At 40.1% G+C, this 22,143-nt stretch overlaps 1 protein-coding gene across 9 annotated transcripts; it reads right to left on the bottom strand.

Moving 5' to 3' along the window:
* Positions 1-204: 204 nt before the first annotated feature.
* Positions 205-21,389, bottom strand: ZNF207 (zinc finger protein 207). 9 transcript variants are annotated; one of them, XR_010030507.1, is made up of 14 exons: positions 21,221-21,389; positions 19,675-19,801; positions 19,108-19,246; positions 18,396-18,563; positions 17,650-17,725; positions 17,107-17,154; positions 15,203-15,303; positions 14,027-14,187; positions 13,145-13,237; positions 11,719-11,961; positions 10,927-11,089; positions 10,588-10,771; positions 10,287-10,366; positions 205-6,174 (listed from the first exon to the last, which is right to left on the bottom strand). XR_010030507.1 is itself a non-coding variant. In XM_063175972.1 (13 exons), the coding sequence occupies exons 1-12, from the start codon at positions 21,259-21,261 to the stop codon at positions 10,611-10,613; spliced, it is 1,521 nt and encodes a 506-aa protein (XP_063032042.1). In that variant the 5' UTR covers positions 21,262-21,389; the 3' UTR covers positions 10,023-10,366; positions 10,588-10,610. The 9 variants fall into 9 exon arrangements, 8 of the variants coding, with proteins under 8 accessions (XP_063032042.1, XP_063032041.1, XP_063032043.1 ...); XM_063175972.1 differs by lacking the exon at positions 205-6,174 and having other exon boundaries at positions 10,023-10,366; XM_063175971.1 differs by lacking the exon at positions 205-6,174 and having other exon boundaries at positions 10,023-10,771; positions 21,221-21,388.
* Positions 21,390-22,143: the final 754 nt, after the last annotated feature.

The raw sequence follows: 22,143 nt of genomic DNA, 5'->3' as shown, positions 1-22,143 counted from the left end.
CGGATCAACAGCAAAAGGAAGTTACAGGTCAAGAAGTTAGGATTCACTTGTTTGTGTCCACTTTAAATCACAACTCACACAAATGAGTCTCTGCAGCTTACAGAGAATCAAAAAGCTGGTACCAAGTTATTCTCACCATAACATCTGTTGCAATAATAATTTAAATAGGTATTCAAGAGGAGAAAAGAAAAATACACACAAACAGTGGTTCACTTCTGTTTAATCAGACACTGTTACAAAATGTCACACATTGCAGATGGCTGTGTGTGCAATGACCCATTCCTCAAGAACAGTTCAAGAGAGGGTTCCCAGTGGATGCAAATCATGTCAGCTTCACATTTTCTTTTAATCTTCTTTGTAAAGTGAATGCTATAAAATTAAGCTTGTTATTGTTACTATTATTTGCATGCATTAAAGTGATGCACATACTTACCAGTCTCTCACTTTCTTGAATTAAATTCCACACCAGTATTTTGCCACCACCTGTCTTTTGAAAAAGATCAGTAATCCCAGCCCTTTCATCCCACTTAACACAAAAGCAGTATCAGTTAAGTTACAGAAAAAAGCCCTTCACAAGACACTAACTTCTGTGGCCATACTGCTACCGAGAGGGGACACTGTTCACTCAGGTGCTTCAAGGTCCTTTATGAAGGTACTAAAACCAGCTTGGAGTTTGCTCATTTTGAGTTTGCTGCATGGTGACCAGAAACTCAAAAAGGGCAACTGGGAGTCAGCAAAGAGTGGAAGGAAAAAGTGGGAAATGACAACCCAAATACACAGTACCAGAACTGTGAGGGAAGACTGCTAACCACTTCACAATGGACAGCTGCTCTAGTGGTGTCAGAAGTTGAGCTACAATTTAACACTGTTTACCTGGTAATCAAAGTTCAGATTTCCAGTCTTGTTTTGGTCCTATCTCAAAAGAAAATAAACTTTATTCTCCCAAAAAGTACCACAAGTAACTGCCTTTTAAAGTGTCACAAAGAGATGTCTTTCTACCAGAGTTCTACTACCATCTGTCCTGGAGAAATGCACTTTTTTTTTGTTAAGACCATATGGAACACACTCTGCCCTTTAGTTATCCCCACTGACTGCCAGACCAGTGTACAAGTAGTGCAGGTCTGCATGCAGCCACTGCCAAAACCAGGACTTGATAAGGTAATTGAGCAGCCAACAGCATTTACTCACTCCAGCTTCATACTGAATACTGCATTAATGCTAGCATCAGCTAGGGTCAACCACAGGTGGTGTAAGAAATACAGACACATTCTGTTAACAGGGTTAACCACACAACATGTATCCTTTTTATTCCTGCATACCTGCAATTAAGATTAAGCACAGAGAGATAAAGCTAATTTGTAAATATTAATGTATATTGTATATAATTAATGACTCCCCCTTTTCCCCCTTCTAGGAAGAAAAACCTATGCAACATTAGTCAGAAATCTGTCTGCAGCTCATTTTGAAGATAAAGCAATTTAGTGTAAATTACCAAGAACTGATGTAGAGAAGATAACAGGCAATGGGCTGCAAGAGTAACTATCCTAAAATGTGGGAAGCTACAATTGCCTTGAAACCGTGCATGTTTTTATGATGAATTCTGCAGCACTGTTTAAGATTTTGGAACCCTAAACCAAGAATTCTGCTGGAAGTGGCAAGTCACTCATAAACCCACTCTTAGACTCTTCAGATGAGCTGGCAAAACTCAAGTGTCTGTTCAGCTACCACATAACTGTGACCTTCCCAGTGCTGACTAAGTAATTACCCACCAGTGATGACAAAAGCCCCTCAAATTCAGAGTGGGACATCATGGCCTCAAAAGTGAATTAAAGCACAGTCTTACAGCTCATCCAGCTGTGGATCTCTGCTTCATGCTTACAGCACAGAAAAGGTTTTCATCTCTTCTACTGGTACGCAGAGATGAAATATACAAAGTCTAAATAGAAATAAATGTGTGCAGCCATTCCAGAGAAAGCTGCATCTTTTGTTCATTCACAAAGAATCGTTCCTATTTTAAGGTATAAAACATTCCACACCATAGAAATAAAATACCAGAATTTCTGGGAAGATGGAATAGGCCAGAATTAAAATAAGAGGCAGACAGTAACTCTGATGTAAGATAAAACAGCTGGACAAAACCATGTTTGTAGGCAGCCTCTGAAGTGCTGAAACGAACCAACAAAAGTAATTTAAAAAGCACAGAAGAAAAAGCTCCTGGCTTACCAGCCTAACAAAGTAAAAATCTGTGGGTAAGAAAGGGTAATTAGCAATAGCTAAAGAAAACTGAAAGATTACAAACTGATATGGATTCTTAGAAACAGAAATGCTTAATCCCCAACACAACAAACACAGGATCCTGCAGGTTTGCTGGTAAAAAACAGCCTCAGTAATAACTGGCATGTTACCACATGATTTTGACTTCAGATTTTCACATTCTTCAGTAACATCAAAGGCTGCTTGTCAAGATTCTGTATTAAATTTTCCTTAAAGGTGCTTGCAGATATTTTTACCTGTCCACAAGCATAGTTAAATCCATTATAGATTTTCCAAAAAAGTCTACTCTGTTCACTCACTACTGGAATCAGTAGTAGTAACAATTGCATTTCAGAGATCAAAATTCCCCTCAGGTATTTAAGTGGTATCATTTGAACAAATTATTTCAAATAGGAACATCAGGTACTTACAGATTAAACTAACCTGTACTGGCAGTTCTGTGGAATTTTTCTTCTCTACCAGTAAGTAGCAAATGCTGAAATTCTGCTGCTAGTTAACAGAAACACAAATTGTATTAAACCAAGGTGTTTTACCCATAATTTAGATTTTATTAAAAAAAAAAGCTGCCAAACTTCAATTACTGCAATTTGTTGCTTAAGAAAAGCATGTGAAGTAAAGGCAACTATAAAACTACTTTCAGTTTGCCCTTGTGATTTTTCATACATAACCCATAAGTTTAACCAGGTCACCAGTTGCCTACTAAAAACAAAGGAAATTAAAATACTTACATCACCAGGTTCCTCATTAAAGTCCTAAAGTGTGTTTTCTCACTCTGGACTTTACAAGTGAAAGAGAAAAATGTATTTTTTCCCACTTAAGTTTATGAGAAAGAAGCTAGAGAATTCAGTGCAAGTAACTAAGTGAAAATAAGAGAACAGAAAAAAGCTCTCCATGACATCTTTGTCTCAAAGCATTACATAACTTCCTAAGTTGGAAAATGGTGAAATAGTTGCTTTTGTTGTACTGCATTCATTTCAGGTAATTAAAATTACTGTTAGCAAAACCCAATTCTACATAGTGGCTACTAAGAGCAGGAGAAGCTGAAATTCTACAACCCATGCCCCCTTTCTGAATATGGTAGAGATTTAAGACAAAATTTAAGTGAAAGAAAGTTTAAGATGTCAGAAGTTTGAAGCTTGTATAAGGCAGCTAGCTGTCAGAGACACACTTTAACTGCTAACAAGAGAATCTTTAACAAAGCTTTCAGGCTCTCAATGCCATGTGCTTCTCTGCTTTCAGTTAAGATGATATTGGCATTAAAATTCTACTATTTCCTCAAAACTTTTTTACTTCTTTATATCCTCAAGAAAGAAAAACCTTAAGATAAGTAAGTTCAAGACAGTATTTCTGCAGAAGTCAAATTCACTGCCATTAAAACAGCAGTGCTGCTGGCTGTCCCTACTGCAAGAAAGCCCACAAGAATTTAGGTGGTTTTGTAAACTTGTTCAGAAGGTACAAGGGCCTCATTATTCACACAGTGTCCAGGTATTTAAGTACCAAGCCTGACAATTATTCATACCAGGGACAGTCAAAACTGACTCAGCAGGATGCCAGGATATGTCTGGCTGCCAGAGCAGCAGGCTCCAGGGCTCAGCCCCTCAGCCACACCTTCCCAAGAGTGCAGTAAAACTGCATTTCCTTCAACAGAGCCTTACTGGGAATCTGTGCTCTGGCAATCAAGACCACACTAACCTGCTGTTTACAGTGTGCCAGAAACCTCTCCCCAAGTGTTTTTCAGAACTTCAGAAAGAACTTTTATATACATTACACTTTACAAACACTTTGATTCCTCTTGATCCCTTAAATGGCTGCCCCAAAACTCTTCTTTCCTCTGAACTACTTCCAACTTAGCCCAACCATGATAGACAGAAGAGCAGTCACAGGCAGCTGCATTCTTACAGAACCCATTTTGATTGCAACCATACAGATTTTTTCTAAATTCTCCATGTGTGGTATGTACTTCATTTACCACGTTTCCAAGTTACTTTTCTTGTTTAATAGATCAGGTGCAAATTTACCCAATTTAGCAGAGCATCAGTAACCCCTGCTCCTTAAAAAAAGTTATGTGCCCCTACTTAAGCTTACAAAAACCTGAATTCCAAGACCTCCTTTTGTTAATATCTATAAAAGTCACATTACTGAAATACTGTTACCTTTGTAAAGAAATTTCACTAACAGCAAGATGTCCAACTTTGTGAAACACAAACTGCTGCAATGAGAGCTGAAATACTGGAATATCACACTTCATCCCTCAAAATAAAGAGGCATTTCAAAATTGCCTATTTTTTATTTTAAGACTCTAAGAGATTCAGATACTTTAAGCAAGAAGTACAAAGCCCCACAATGTATTATTTTGAGTTAAACAGTTTCCTTAGACATTCTAGGGAAAAAATAACTAAGCCAAATGGTCCTATGAATTAAGCAAGTGAAAGAAGTACTAGTTGCAGTAGTTTATCTTGAACAGTTGTTCTCATCTTCACTGTTATCAGGGGGAGCACCACAATGAGAATTAGCAAAGCAAGACCATGCTCAATAACCATTCTGAAACAGTTAACATGGACATGTAAATTTTCCAGTCAGACAAGGATTTGGGGGGGGGGCTTCTACAGGAAAAATGCAAAGGGCAGAGTACAAACAAAGAAGGGTACAACAGCAATGTGCAATCCACTCTAAGTGAATTACAACTCTATCCTTGAATTAAAATTACTTGAAATCCCATTAGGGGTCAGTATTAAACAAAATCTTGAAGAAATAAACAACTATGTTCATAAAAAAGCCTCACCACAAACTTGAAAAATATTTCAAAAACTTAAAAAAAGTCAAACCAGACTCCCACATTTGTTTATTTATTATTTCACTGCTGTTTTGTATTCTACAAAACCAGCTGTTCTGAAGCTTTCCTTAAGCAACCTCAAGCATTCACAAACAATGGATCTGCAACAGAATCAGCACCTTTTTCTTCACTATGGGTAGAAATTTTTGCTAGACCCTGCGTGAAAGAAGGAACATCAAATAAAGCTAATTCTGAATATGCAACAGAATCTCACAAGGTTTAAAAGAAAGTTTTTCAACTCTTACTATTGTTGCAAGAGTCAAAACATTTTCAAATTTGACGAATTTGAGATGGAGGAAGAAGTTCTCCCTGAACTGAGGGAAGAGAGACTGAGGAAAAGGTTCTCCCTGAAACTGGCAAGTCGAAAAATCTGCAGCTTTGATTTCTCACTCTTCTATTCTGTGTTACCAACGAGGATCTGATCTCTATTTCTTCACAGGGCTCTACATTAATATTTGTTGAGGTGCAGCTCACAAACACAGCAGTATTAACACCTTAACCTTCTTCAGAAACTGTATTCTGTAATTTGGGCTACAAATTATTGTAGCAATTAACTTACTAGTTCAAATCTATTTTAAGCTTTTCAATAGATACACATCCTCAGAAGAGAAAACATTAATAATTGGTATTTACATGCCACTAATTCAGAGACTACACAAAATGAACACTACCAAACCCAAAACCAAATACAGCACAAAGGCAATGCAGGGAAGATGGGGATGGGGAGTCTTAAGGACCACCTGAGCAGCCTTGAAGGAAATGCATTCCATTAAGAGAAAAGGTACCCACACATCTTAAAACAGGTTCCCCCCCCCTTAAGACTCTTAAAAACACAGTGATAATAAAAAGAGAAATATTAATATAGAGCCCATCTACCAGAAGAGAATAAAAAACCTAAATTAAAATAAATTTAGGGGCCTTCACCAAACTTGCTGCAAGTTTGGGGACATAAATATCCAACAGCCATAAAGCTGTGAAAGCCCCCAGAATGAATAAAATAAATCCCACTTGCCTCAGACTGAACAGGGCAACACTGAGACTCTGCCTCAGCCTGTCCTATGGCAGGGCTATAGGAAGAAGAAAAATTTGAATTTTAGAAAAAACATGACCCAATTAAGTGAAAGACATGCATTAAAAATTAACAAAATTCCACTGATCAAGCAAACAAAAGAAAATGACTGCTATAGCACCTCTTTTGTTAGGTCCAAACAATATTTTTTGTTGCTGGTAGTGATTTCTGAATTGGACAGCTTGTTTTGCTTTGTATCTTGATCAATGGAACATCAGTTGTCCTGGGGCATTTCTCCCATAACTGACTGTATTTGTTGTACTAGTTCATGGAAAGTTGAGTAGAAGATTCCACCAGCCACTGAAAATGTTCACCCTTGTCTTGGTGTTCATGTAGAAACTAGACCAGTACAATTATTAAGACATTTACTAAGAAGTGTCATCAGTTACCATTTTAAATTGTGGCCCCAGCTCACGGATGGTTTATCAGTCTCAATTTAAATGAAGGTCATAACGACCTTCTTGCTGTTCATAAAACTGAAGTAATCTTGGTATTTTTGTTCTCATTTTGTATCCAAAATTATTTGATTCCTATAAAGTAACTGCAGGTTATCTATGCCATTCAATTTCATCCACGTTTTAAGACAGTAAGTTAATCAGTTCTGTGTCAGTACTGCTCAAGAGCTCCTCAGACTAAAATCCTGGCAGAAACCACAGAAGGCAGATGCAGCTGAATGTGTTTCTAGAAGCTTGTTTACATTGTCCCATGCATGCACAGAGCGAGGAATAGTTATCCACTGTTATTAGATAAACAGCCCAGCCTCAAATTTATTATCAGCACCTAAAATATCATCTGTGGGGAAAAAAAGTAATCCAGAGGTTTCAGAAGAAATTTTCAGCCTACATATGCCAGCTAAGTAGTATTTTATTTAAAGCAACTTTGCCAATGGCAGAAGGCTATTCAAATGGCTGTATGGTAGAGTTACACAAAGACTTCTAAAAATCTAACCCAGGCTTTTTCAAGGTTCTTTCATGCCAGTCTCTATCTATTTAGCCCTAAAGATCAGCTGCTTACTATAATATTGAGACCATGCATAAAATAACTGAGAACCTTCTACAGAATCTTAGACACAATAAATTCTGGCATGCTTTCTGTTAAACCTATTTTCCCACCTGTGTCTGAAACGTTCTTGTAGCCTAATCCTTTGTATTCCACATTTGCATTATATTGCAATTTCAAGGCTGGTCGAAATGCACTTGCAAGTGTGAATTTTAATGCAAGATCTGCCGTGGCAGATTTAGGCAACAACTGAAAAACAAAGCTTGTGCCTGTGTAATTACATCACCAGGGTCCTGCAACAGCCCCACAAGATATGCTTTTCTGTAATCATAAAGGCCTCTGCAATCTCCTTCCAAGAAAGGATTACCAAAAGCAAAAGCCTGTTTTCATGGCTGCATTACATCAGGGATTTTGCTGGCAGAGCTATGTTGATTACACTTGGTACTGTAAACCAAGTCTTTGTCTTTATACAAGCAACTATTACATTCAAAGTACTTTTACTGTTTTTGGGTAAATGCACCATAAATCCAACTCTCTGAACATTAAGAAGCAGTATCCAAAGAAATGAAGGCAGGGACCAACAGACAATGCAGGCACTGAAACATTTGCCTGTTTACAGAAGAATCACACAGGAGACAAAAAGTAACTGAAGACTGAAGGCAGCCTCATCACAGCTCTTATTGCACAGCAATGACAGGAGCAGGAAATGAAGTATCCACGTGAAAATCACAGAAAAATTGTTCACCTGCTTGTATGCAGTACCAATGAAATACACGTGGAAGTATCTACTCAAGGGGTTTTCATAACATCACTACTAAGGAAAGATTATTCTTAAAATGCATTCAAGCTTGAAGTCTATGCAGTATTAGCTACAAAATGGTACCAATATCACAATGTGACATTCACTGTTTAAAAGAGTGAAACTTAACTAATACAACTTGCAGAATATGCCAAGTTAACAGTGCATGCAATAAGGTTTTATCCCAGGAAAAGTAGGGGTCTGGAAACAACATATGGAAAATTACGGAAAGACACCAGAGGGAGAAGGAAATTACTTGACTGGGGCAGAAGGGCAAAGCATCCTTAAAGCAGCAGTATGATCTTCAGAGAAAAGTGAGAACTTTTATAATTTTACAAGCAGTAGTTAATATCACTTCATAATGTACACATTTTATGTGTAATATTATAAAAAAGAACAAATATAAGACATCATAAAAATCTCTTCAGTATTTTGTAATGATCCTAATTAGGTAAACAGAAGAAAATCAGAGTATAAAAGTGCTGCCCCAGCAAAACAAGTTTTACCTGTTAGACTTGTGTCTAAAGCAAGATGAAGAGCTAACAAAAGAATTGACATCAAGGCCCACTCAGAACATTTGCAAGCCAAATACTGCACATCTGACAGGTGATCAGCAGATACCAGTGATCAGAGAGGACTGCTTCTCAATAGAGGCTTGGACTTATGGTCTTAAAACTGAACACTTCAGAAAAAGGTGCCTGGCAATTCTTAATGGTCAAACCAAGGCCATTCAGCTGCAACTAGATTGCACTGGATGCTCTAGTGCTTTTTGAGACATTCTGTGACCACAGTTTAGAAGCTGAGACAATGCAGCATTTTAGTTGTACTGTTATTTTTGTACTTTTAAGAGACAGTACAGAATAGAGCCACATGAAGGGCTTTAGTGCAGCTACAAAACCCCAAGACTTCCAAGAAACAGTGCCATAATGCTCAGTATGAAAATTAAGTGAAAAACTTCCACCATCTACAAAAACTATGAATATAATGACACAAAAATGCTAATGATCCTTCTACCCCACCCTAAAGAAGAGATATCCCTATTAATTAAACTGCAGATAAGGCTTGAGGCTGGAACATGTATTTAGAGTTGACCTGCAAATGAAAAATTCAGCTCTCTTTTTTTCCCTGTTGAGAAGAAGTCAGAGAGGCTCTCACTTCCCTCCCCTCCAAAAGGTCTCCCTCTACATTCTCATCAGAGGTATAACACAGGAACACATGATGCCAGACTTAATTACAACCTTAAGAGGAACTTGTCACTCTACTCTTATAAACAGAGAAATTACTAATTCAGAGAGGGAAGATGTCTCTTTGATAAAAGGTCTCTTACTCCAGAAACTTTCACTGAATGGCTCAAGAAAACTTAGACAACATCTGATCATAGCACACAACAGATGGTTACAGATGGTTCACCTTTCAGAGACTGCCAAAACATGAAATTCTGAACATTTAAAGTAAAAACACAGCATATAACACATTACTCTTGCCTGCTTTGCCTCTTCTGTGCACTAAGAGGGTTAAGCTATTATTTCTCTTTTGCAGGTCAACTTCAATACATTAACTGGAAGTCACTCACCCATGTGCCATGCACCTAAGCTTCTAGAAATCTTCACCTAAAGGATCCTAAAATTCATCTCCACTTGCACATTAAAAAGCATCATTTGCAAAGTGAACTAATGGGACACACCCTGGCACTAGGATATATCTCAGAGCACTTTCACATCCTACAAGCAAGTGCCAGGACTAGAAATCATTTAAAATTTATTGAGGACAAGAAAGCACAAGTAAAGAAACATATGCATTAAGAGAAGTTACAACCAAGAGTTAGGATGTGCCTCCTGCAGCCTCAATTTTGAGGAGTCAGTTAATAAGTGTACAGGTCTTTGTCTACTCAGACGTACAGCTAAGGAGTGACTTTTTAGAACAAGGAATTCAGACTTTATCAAAACAGCACCAATAACTGTGTTCATTACACCAATGGCTACCACAGCATGCATCTGTACAAACCTTTCAGGCAGTTGTCCACAGCTGGTCATGAATAAAAAGGCATGTAAATTTTTCTCCTCTTTTATTACAATGAAGTTTATAACAGTACAGAAAAGTCACATGACCTTAGTGGGTCAGTTTACTTAAACCCTGGAACAGGAGGAACTCTGAATACATTAAATATTGTTACAAGTTCAGACTTTAATGTACAAGTAGTTGGGAACAGTTACAGCCCTCACCAAACTATGTTGGGGACATAAGTCCAACAGCACTTGAAGTGCTGTGAAGGCTTCATTTCACAAAGAGCAACGTAACATTACAGAACTTGCCTTTAAGGTGGTATGTTCATGTAATTCCAGCGCCTTCACAATTTAACGAACCATATTTACTATACTTCACTTCTAAAAACCTAGATGAAACATGAAAAAGAAGCCATACAGTATAAATTGCAACATCAGGAAAAGTTCCTGTTATTATTCCAAATAATTTTTCCCATGTAAAATAAAATGTCCAACAGCTCCTTGCATGTGGGAAGATACTTATTTTTTTTAAGAGTCACAATGAAGCCTTAATTGACGGAAGCTCGGCTATATTAACAGCACAAGATGAGAAAAGGTTTAATCTCCAAACCTATTAGAGCGTGAGTAGGAGCATCAGTAGCGGCCACCTTGCGACATTACGGGCGGTCTCATTCCCATGGGAGGGCGAGGAGGTCCACTCTGGTACGGGGGCACCATCGGAGGTCCCTGACCGTATGGAGGCATTGCCCCAGGAAGGTATCCTGGCATGCCCTGGTGATGAGCACCATACTGACCTATAAACAGAATAGTTCAGATGCAAAGAAAAATTTTTAAATTTTTTTTTTAAATAGTGAGAAGCGTATTTTGTGAAAAGTTTCACCCCTCCCTGCTAGCATAGGCAACTTCATGAATCTTTCCAAAAACAGGAAGCTGGGAAACATATGATTACCATGAGGTGGCATGGGAGGTCTCATTCCTTGTTGCTGTGGAGGAATTCCTGGCTGTGGTGGCATCATACCTCCAATTGGTCCAACCGGTGGATTACCCAGGGCAGCCTGGCCTGGTCGAGGAAGGTTGCGCTGGTACTTGGGCAACTGTGCCCTTCTCTCTTCCTAAAAGCAGGAGAGACAATCACAACACATCGTGTTAGAACTCACCGAAAGCAAACAGAGGGGCAAAAAAGCAGATTACTAAACTATTTTAATTACCTTACAAATTCAAAGACTACTAGTAACATTACCCAGCAGTAGTAGGATTTGCCCCCCTTTCTGCAGACTTTCTTCCTTAATACAGACCAATTTGAGTATTCTGAATGGAACTCAAATCCTCCCTTTCCCCCAACTGAATAAAGCCTTTTTCTCTTAAAAACACAAACCTAAAGATCTCTGAACTGTAATTAATGTTCATTTGTTTTATCCATAAATTCCGTATTTCTAACTGCTGTAATAGCACCAAAACAACTTCAAACTGTTCAGTCTTTTGTTCTACACAAAAGTCCAAATGCAGTAGAAGTCCAAATTGTATTTTGGATTGAGAAATTTCCCACCACCACCAAAGCTAAGGCTTAGACTGCAGCACTGCCAATATGCCAATCATAACTCAGTTACATTTTTTCTGCATGGTCTGCACTCTCACCATTACTAAAATACACATAATGCAGAGCACAGATGAAATTCCATTCACCCTGCCATATCATCACAAATCGCATTTTTCAGTAAGACAATGAAAACATGTTACTTACCAGTGATATATCCTCATCTGGATGGATCAACTTACTGGTTGCACTGGTTGTTGTGAGGGTAGCAGGCTTACTTGTGATAGATGTAGCTGGTTTAGCTGCAGTGCTGTTTGTTGTGCTAGTGGTTGAGGCTGTAGACTGTGTGTAAGCCGGGAATGTTGGTTTGGGGGGTTCCGTTGTTGTCGCAGGTGTAGAATTCAAAGGTTTGAAATCAGTACCAACTGGCCCTGGCACAGCTGCTGCAGCCTGTGAAACACACAGACAGGTCAGTGTTTATTTCTCAAATAAAGTTTTCATTCAGGAAAACTTAAATGATGACTGTTAGACCTCTGAAACGTTCCAGTGAGATATATGATTATACAAGCTTGACAAAAGTAAAGTTCAGCCTTTTGCATACTAGAGCAACTGAAACCAAGACAAAATAAACCCCAGTATGTACACATATACACACACACAGAGGAAAGTCTAAAATCTGCAGGTCAAAAGCCACCACAACAAAGGAACAACAAAGAAAAAAACACCCTATACTTTATCTCAAACACCGAATTTGGCAAATATGTAAATCTTTCCTGAATCACTATTTTTAGGAGCCTCTAAGCATAGATTTATTATTAGTCTTTCACTAAATTAACATGTTTCAGCAACCATTAGTTTAGAGTACAGCTCAAAGTGCTAGTATTCATTAAAATTAGGTATTTAAGAAATATTTTAATCAAATATTTAAGAAAGCTCTATTGTGTCAGGGCTTTAAGTGCTCTCTCTATAAACACAATGTAGTATTTTCACAAAGTACTATGCCTATCCACAGAACTTGAATCTTATTTGTAAATGAAGAATCAATGGAAGCAGGTAAGAGGTCCACTAGAGATTCCAACATTTCATGTCTCCTACTCCTTTGTTACAAACACCCAGTAAAAGTCTGTTTTGCAAAGCTGTATCTGAAGACACAGCAATCTCCAAAGCAAACCCTAGTTATGAGGGAATTATTTTGTTTCTAGTCACTGGATATTTACACCTATCTGAACGTCTCAATCAAAAAAAAAAAATTAACATTTTGCACATAACGCAAATTTAAAATCCCCTACATTATGATGTAACATTAAACAGCATAAACTAAAAAGCCTTCACCATGCATCAAGCTAACCACTGCCCACTAAAATGCATTTAACTGCTTTCATGCTCTTTTAACCCTTTAGAACCAGGATGTTACATTTCATTCTTTCACACTAAGAAAAATTGAGCACTTTGACATGCTTATTTCTGGTAAGATGCAACTCATAATCAAGGACTCTGTAGTTTTACCAGCTAAACATAATCAGGAATATAATAAAAATTATCTGAAGATGTCTAGTCAATTTTAGATTTTACAGAATGGTCCAAAGGGTTAAGTTGCAAAGCAATTTGTTTTAAACTGTGACTTCCTGCGTACTTGTGCTGTGCTAGGAAACAGAGCGTTAGAAGATGCTGAGAGACTTTCTGAATTGGAGGAAGCTGCACTTGAGCTTGTGACAGGTGTCCCCATCTGTAGCATAAAAGAAAGGAAACAGTGAAAAGTCTCCAAACAAATGGGTGGAAAGTATCCAGATGAAAGGATTTCTTATACTAAGCCCTTTCTTATGAAAGGACTGTATTTTTGTAAACATGTATCGTTCCCGCAGAAGCCCAAAATGCAAACAGTAAATTACAAAGGCCTCTGTAACATACTTGAAAGCAAGTAAGAACTCCAGGGCCCATAAAAAAGTGCATTCAAAGGGAAGAGGTCACAAGCCACTATCAATTCCCCACTTCCCCCCACAAAACACTGAAATTAACTTTTCACTACACTGACTTACTCCTAAACTTTTTGAAGTAAAAAACCTCCTATCTCAGGCAATGTTTAACCAGTTTAACAAGACTACAGAACAAATTCGTCCGTTTATCAGTAGAGAGCCCATTATGAGCGAGAACAAGTCATGCAAAGATTTTTAACTTGGAAAGGCAGAGTTCTATGCAATCAGACTCCTGTAGCTAACACAGCTTTTCACCCACCCAAAGTTCCCTTAACAACCACACAATTAAAGGCCTTTAAGAGTGTTTTGCCTACTCCTCTCTTCCCCACTGCTTATAGAACTTCTGTCTGGTTTCAGAGCTGCTTTAAGACAAACAAAAGAATATTTTAAAATTCATTCAAGCACTACACTGAATTAAACATCAACCCAAGCAAAAACCTGAACCAGTCATTTCTTAGACCTCCTCAATAATAAATAGGCACTATTGACACAGTGGCAATTTGAAGAACATGACAAAGATTCCAGGCTCTGGGATACCTTACCTGCCCTGCGCTTGGGAACAGTGGTTTGGTAACTGGAGGCTGTGGAGTTGGTGCTGTTGCAGCAGGAGCTGGAGGCCGGTTCAGAATGCCCGGGGCTGTAACAGGCTGTGCTTGTGTCATTGGAGGCATGCCAGGCCGAGGCCCAACAGGAGGGGGCATCCCTACAAACCACAAACAACGGGCGGCGGATCAGGCTCCAGGAAGCACCAATATTCCTTTAGACAATCCCGCTCCCATGTTCCTTAGAACAAAGTTTCCCACTACAAGATGTATTTTTAAAAAATAAAACATGACAAAGGGTAATGCCAGCAGTCAACAGTCAATGGCTATGCACAGGCAGTAACCTCTAACACTTCAGAACAATGCTGGATTAAGTTGATTTTTACTAAAGCTGCAATAATGAAGTTTATGCTCTCAATAAACCAATACAATTCATGCAGTAACTGTTTCTGCCACACTGCAGGTATGCTGCCAAGAGCACGGATGATACTGTTACAAAATCTGAGAGACTGAATTGTTTCTGAACAGTAGCAGAAGTGCGAGCGAGCCACTGCCAGCTTTACTGGGGTCAGCGGTAAAGTGCACTGGGACATCTCACAGTGTCACCACAACACCTGCACTGGGTGTGTGTGGAGCTCTAGGAGAGGGTCAGTGGCAAGTTAACAGCTCCCATGGGTTCCATCAAGCAAACCAGTTACTGGTCAATGGAACACCCAGGGAACTCAGGGCTACTTAAGAGCTGCACAAGCCCAACAAACATCTTTTCTAGCTATGGTAAGAGACCAAAACGTCAGTTAAGTTTCTTCACACTGCAGGCTCATTAGCTGGGTAACCATTCCACTCAGCTATTCCCCACTTTGCACATTTTTAGTCATTACTGTTTTCCAACCGCAGCCACAAACATTAATTTAAAAAAAAGGGATGGAGACCAGGCAACACAACAGTGTGAGAAAATGCAATAAATCAAAGAAACAGTATTTTGTTTTTTACTTTAATAATGGTATAAAGGTAAAATAATTATTTATAATCAGAAGCTATGAATCAACCACCTCTGCACACAGTGGCTTCTGTGGCAGTCCAACCACATGAAGGTGGTGGGTGGTGGCATAAGTCTGTATATTCATTACATAAATTCTAAATCTTAGCAGAAAGAAATAAATATAATTAAACTCTCACCATAGTACGAGTTCGACAACCCTGACCTACCTGGTGGCATACCAGGCATAAGAGGTGGGATTCCAGGCCCAGGAGGCATCATTCCACCCATTGGCATCATCCTATCGAAAAGAAAATGAGCACTGGTATGAACACACATGATCAAGTTTTAAGACAATTGGCACATCCCTGTATTAGACAAAAAATAATGGTAAATAATTTCAAGAAGCTCTCAAGAGAGGGAATTCCAAACCAGCTCCACAAGAATAAAACCAAAACATAACCCAGCACCCAAAACCCCAAACACTTATTTGAACTTTAATTTCTCAAGATCTCACTGTCTCTAATATGAGATTTCCAGAACTAGTGTCTCTTGAAATCTCTGTCAAGACTACAAGCTGCAGCTGGGTGTTCCAAGAACCTGATCTCAGTACATTCATGGAGTGTGAATGTAGGAAAACCAGCTAGATCCAATCACACCACAATCACTGGATATCTGCTACTACTCCTCTCTGACACTAACTGGCAGATAACCCAGAGCTGCAGAACTATCCAAAAAACATTGACAAAAGCAGAGCAGAGATCGCAGGGCAAGAAAGATTCCAGAATTTCAAATACAGAAAACAATCCATATACTAATGATAAAGTGGGATTTTGGTTTTTTAATATGAGACATCCTCATTGTAACATATTTTTTCTCCACATTAAAAAGAAACCATTTGGTTTCTCTTCCTAAATGAATATGTTTGAGCCCTTTACAGGGAACAAACAAGTGTAGCTTAATTTTGCTTAATTTTTTGCAGACATTCAAAAACGGATTAGGGAAACAAAAGAATGTTTATTACTTTAGTGAGCAAGATTAGCTGATCTGCAGCACTCCAGTACAAACCAAAATCCCACTAAGAAGCAGTTTCTGTTTGTATGACAGTTAAGACACCTTCACCACTGCTGTTTTCAGATCAAATGCCATCAACAAGTGAGCATTCTTTCTGGCAAGTCTGATTTCTGCTCTCAACTCATCTATCACTGCAGAGGCAGCAATGACTGGGAACACACACAGACCCATCGTCCCTTTTTTGGTTGGAGAAGGCAAAGCCAGTCTTGCCACCCAGCAGACACCAAAACAAGTGCTGGGTGCTCACTGCCTGCTGCTCCAGAATGACTTCTGAGAAACTGCAGATAGTGCTAGAACTGGTGTCACACCAACACCAAAGTTGCTTTGTCTCTCCTAATTCTTTGGTCATTGTTAAACAAAATTTAATCAGGTTAAGAAAGCAAAACTTTAGATTAGACAAAAGCATAATGCAACATCATCCTCTCCCCCCAAAATGAAATGCAGTGAAATTTTGGCAAATTAATTTGTGTTTTTACAGGTGACATAACATACACCTGAAGTTAACAGGGAATTTAATGAGGACTAAGTGTCTGACAACCTGATTAAATTCTGTTGAGTTTCCACCCAGAAAAGCTAAATTTCTGATCAGCATCCACACCATGTTCGACTATGATGTGATTTTTCAATTCAAAGGCTGTTAAATCAATATTTATGTCTCAGAAGTCAAGGAGCTTTCCCCTCAGTTAACTTAAAAGTTTAGATTAAACTGAGTTCCTGCAGAATGTCCTGCAGTGTGAAGGATCAAGCACATGGAGCTGCTCAAGCTCTGGTTCAAGAGAGGCTTTAAGTCTCTAAGGGTCTGCTTGGTTTATATTTTGTAGAATGCATTTCACATACAGTATTGTAATATTCATTTAGATAAAACATAAAACCTTCACATATTATACAGTAACAAAACCTAACTAGACACCTTCCCCAAATTCTTAGGCAATATTCAAAGGTTTTCAGTAAAACAATTTCTAGCTTATCAAAAACATGACATAAAATGGCATAATGAATGTACCTAGAATTACATTAATGAGATGCTTACATGTTTCCACCACAAAATGACTGCATGTATTTTCTCTGTTGATGTAATCTGTGAAAATTTATGACAAAATCAAAAATCTAACTGTGAATTTCCAAACACATTGTGATAGGGTATGGTGTCAACCCCGTAACAAGCATAAAAACCAACATCTTTTGCCCAAAACACAAGAAAAATATAAACAACCCAGTACTTTTTTTCCTGTTATGTTGATGACTGATAACCAGATGCACAACATATGTGCAATACACAAGGGAATAGTGGCTCACAGAAGGCTCTAAACCAACACAACAAAATTTTGTATTAATATATTACTACTTAATAACTATTAAGTCAGGAAAAAGACAAGATACTTTATACATAAACCCAGTTTGGCCATATTTAACGTGTTGGTTTACAGCCATCCAGTTCTTTGGCTAGTCTTAAATATTTAAGTTACAGAGTTCACAATTCCCTATTGTACATTCTTTTAATTAGCTTTACTTTTTCTATGAGTTTAAAATGCACAGTATGAACATGTAATATTAAGTCTTTCTTGCTACTCACCCAGGTGGCATTCCAGGCATAACTGGAGGCATTCCAGGCATCATAGGTGGAACACCTGCCATTAATGGGGGTATACCTTAAAAGAAAAATAAATTGTCAACAACTCTGATAACATACAGTTGCAAGCCAAGTGTCATCTGATAAGTTTACACTGGATAAATGCTTTACAGCAAGTTCTAAAAAACTGGGTTCTGAAATAATACTGCTTACAAACAGTGCAATATAAGCAGTATCTGCAAATTTGACTTTGATTGATTGTCCTCAGCCCTGCAAGACTGTGAATTTCCTTAGTGGTCTCCAAAGAAGACATCTTACTACAAGAGACCATGCTTCACTCACTGATCAAACTCTTTCCTCACTGCACCTGTGGCCTGCATACACAGGTATAGAACGGCCTGTTCTGTGTTAAAAGTCTCCAGATGCACAGAGCTCTGCCCTGTTTCCAAACCCTGGGATAAACAGTATGAACAAGTATCACTGCTAGACTTCTGTTTGAAGCACTAACCTGCCTTACAACCACAACCTTCAATCTACATGCCAGCATCAGGTATCTGAATCTAGTCCACCAAGGAAGATGTGCTCATGCACAGAGGAGGGAAGAAAATGAACCAACTGCTCATGTGCACCTCCCAGAACTATTCTGTGACCCCAGTGATAAAAGGGCAGATTAGCACTCAAGCATACAGGCAGCAATTCGTGTTTCTGTGAGGTTTTCAGCAATGACCTACCAGAACACACCCACTCACCTGGAGGCATCCCTGGTGCACCTGGCACAGGAGGCAAACCTGGCTGTGCCATTGGGGGAATGTACCCCTGCTGTGGCTGAACTTGCTGGGGTTGAAATGAAGTTGAAGCTGCAGATTCATCATCTTCATACTCATCAGAATCATCCTGTTGTTTCTTTTTCTGGCTCTCTGCAGACAGTACAACGCATACAGTCAAACTGAACACAAATTATATTCCATAAAATTAACTAACAGCAAAATTCAAACTTTGCCAGTGTTCAAAAAGTCACAGAAATACAAAGAAAGAATGCTGTGTGAGCCCACCTGCAGCCACAAATAAAGGGAAGGAACGTGACTCACACTGCCATTACCCTGAACAGAGGGATCTGCCCTTGTATCAATATCATGCTGTCCTGCATAAACCAAAGCAGTTCAACCAAAGGCTTGAACAGCAAAGAAACTGAAGCATTTGGGAATCACCAGGACAGTTTTACCTCGAGCCTTTCCTCCCCTTACCCTCACAAACAAATGACCATGTCCATATTCGTTAGGTAATTGTTGTAGCTGCTCTGGCAGCAGCTACTTCTGAACAGGAAAGGAAAAATCCCTCCCACGTGGCTGGCAAATGCCTGGAGCTGCTGTCAGAGAAGGAATTAAATCCCGCCCTCACTGAGTGCCACAGCTGAGTAAGGAACACACCAGGGAAATGACAACCAGCCACATTCCACCTTACCCTGAGTTTTTTGTTCAAGTAACCTCCTCCGTTCCTCCATGTCTTTTTCTGGAATGCCTTCCATTCCATAGATTTCCAGTTCAATGTCTGTTCTTCCAGGAATAGCATTTGGAACAGCATCTATTGTTTCTTTATGTACCTAAAGAAAAAAAAAGCCAAATAAAACCTGCTGACCACATTTCAGGGTAAATTCTCTGTGCTCTTCAGGCAGTTTGAAGACAGAAAAGGAACCCCCTTAATGGGACTAATCTCTCTGGCCAAGCATTTTCTTGATCTGTGCCTCCTAATCTCTGGTAACTACCATTACCCCTAAAACCTGCTTACATTAACTTAGAAAAACTGAGACAGCACAATTCCTTCACTCCTACAAAACACTCCTGAGCAAGATCTCTGCTGGACAGTGGCCATTTGACTGCTGACACAGCTGGACTCCTGTGCTGCAAAGAGGCCATTGCTGTCTTTTTCTCCCCCGTTTTACAGACTCTGGAAGCCCCTAACCCCCATCTTCAGGACACTTAAATTTCAGATACTGTAAAGAAAAGCTCACGTAAATCTAAAACTCCTTACCTGCATGCAGTGTATAGCTAAACCAGGTCCTGTATAGAGTTTCTTATGACATATATGGCATTTAAAGTGCTTTGCTTTTTGATGCTGTATAAGGATTTTCTCATCATCAAAGTCCCTATTACAGTACCTATTGAAGACTGTTAAGGAAACATTTAATACTGGAAGTGACCTTTTAGATAGGACTAAGGTAATGAGCATCAGTGTGATTTTTCTGAAGCAAAAGAAAGGCACAAGAAGCATCTCTGAGCATTCAAAGAGTGACAAATATTTAATGGATGTCTGAAAACAAACACCCTCATCCAGTCCAGCACATCCCTCTTTACACAGGTACAGAAGTGGGAAGGTGTCTGCACACAATCAGAATCATCATCTGATTCCATATTGCTTGACTCGTGGTTTTCAAGTCCTACCTATTTTTCTCTTCAGGGGTGTGAATGCTGCTACAGCATTAAAGGAGAAACAGGCTTGAAATCAGCAAAAGGGAAATTACGCAAGTCACTCAGAAATGCCTCTTTAATCAATCACCAGTAATGAACAATCATAAAAGAGAACAAAGGTTTTAGTTTAAAATTCCCTTCCTCTTCCAGTTATCAATGTTTATGACACAGCATAATTTGCTGCAGTAAATGAAGAATTCTTCGCTTTTAAAAAGAAATATTTTAAGCAAAGAACTGTTTGGACGTCTACGTAACACCAGAGGCAAACTGCATTTCCTTTCTGTGGGCCAGCATTGATATTTCAGCAAACACTCCACACATTTCCCTAGGTGAGAAAAATACACATTATCTATTTATTATTAAGAAAATGTTAACATTGCTAACACACTGTGTCTCTTGCTTCCACCAAAACGTGAAATAATGTCTAAAACAATCACAGATGCCTCCCAAGACAAAATGGTAAAATACCTCGGAGCACCTTTTAAGCTTCTTTATTAAGCAATTCTAGAGAACAGAAACGTAAGAGACAGGGTAGATTTATAATCACTCCAAAAGTGAGTACATTCTGAAGGAGCGCTCAAATAAAAATTCACCAGTATTTCTGGATACTGAACAATTAAACCTGATCATGATGCAGCAATTATAAACTGAAAGCTCCCCCCGTCACGAAGAAAAAAAAAAATAAGCTTTAAAAATTCTCTTTTAACCACATCCCACCTCATTCCGTGAATAAACGTATTTATCAGTAGCAGGATTTTCTCCCTTTAACATTCTCCCTCACAAGGGATAAAGACAATTCTCCATTTCCCGCTGCCCCGGCTTTAAGGATCGGGCGGGAGGCCGCGGCCTCGGCGAGAGCGCCAGGAGCGGGCCGGAGGCCGTGAGGGGGGTGGGGAGCACAGGAAGGCCACGGACTGAGCCCCATCCCGAGGAGCACAGGGCTGGAACAGGGCCAAGCACCGCGACAAACTGTAAGGAGCGTGCGGAGAAGGGCTGAGCCCCATGTCGGTACGAGACGGAACGGGACCGAGCCCCGACCGCGCCAGGCCGCGCCGCTACCCTCCCCCACCCAGCTCTCTGCATCCGCCGCGTCCCACACAGAAGGATACCAGCACCAAGGCTTCAGCTGCTTCTTCTTCTTACGGCCCATGGCGGCGTCACCCCGACCTACAAGGCAGGAGAGCCGAGCGTTCCCTCAGAACGGCAGCGACCGCGCGGCCGCCCCGGACCGAGCGAGAGGCACAAAATGGCGGCCGAGCTCCCTCAGGCGCCGCTGCGGCCTCCGAACTCCCAGAACGCACCGCGCCAGCAGGGCGGGCGGCGCCCACGTGACGCGCTCGCGGTCGCCCCCGTCGGGCTGTCCCGTGACGCCTCACGGCGCCGCCGCCATTTTGCCCAGTCGGGGCTGTAAGGGCTCTGCCTGCGGCCCTGAGCGTGTCACGGGAACAGTCACGGAGTGGTTTGGGCTGGGAGGGTCCTTAAAGCCCATCTTGTTCCACCTCTCTGCCATGGGCAGAGACACCTTCCACTAGACCCGGTTGCTCAAAGCCCTGTCCAACCTGACCTTGAACACTTGAGATGGGGCAGCCACAGCTTCTCTGGACAGCCTGTTCAGGGCCTTAGCGCTCTCAGAGCAACGAGTTTCCTCCTAATCTAAACTGTTGCTTGTCTTCGTGTTTCATGTCACAGAGAAACTGTGTTTTCCCCATTAAATGTTACTGGGCAGGAAGCTGGCTGCTCTGTGCAGTGTTCTGGTACTGGCTGTGCCTGTGTTGCTGGGTGCGAGAACACAATAAAACCAACTTAAATGGGTTGAGCCATCAGTTACCTGTATCTGGATGGAGGATGGTCCCTCTGTTACAGTGACAATCCATCAGGGTGTGTGTCTGTGTTACCCCCATGGCTCTCCAGCTCACTTACGGGTCCACCAGGTGCTTAGAAGAGAATCACAGAATCATTGAGGGTGGAAAAGACCTGTAAGATCATCAAGTCCAGCCATCAGCCACGTCCAGCCCCTGGCAGTGGCCCAGTG

This window comes from Melospiza melodia, chromosome 24 (assembly GCF_035770615.1).
Source record: "Melospiza melodia melodia isolate bMelMel2 chromosome 24, bMelMel2.pri, whole genome shotgun sequence".
Classification (NCBI taxonomy): Eukaryota; Metazoa; Chordata; class Aves; order Passeriformes; family Passerellidae; genus Melospiza; species Melospiza melodia.
The sequence above is the reverse complement of the archived record's forward strand: the minus strand, read 5'-3'. Positions and strand labels throughout refer to the sequence as shown.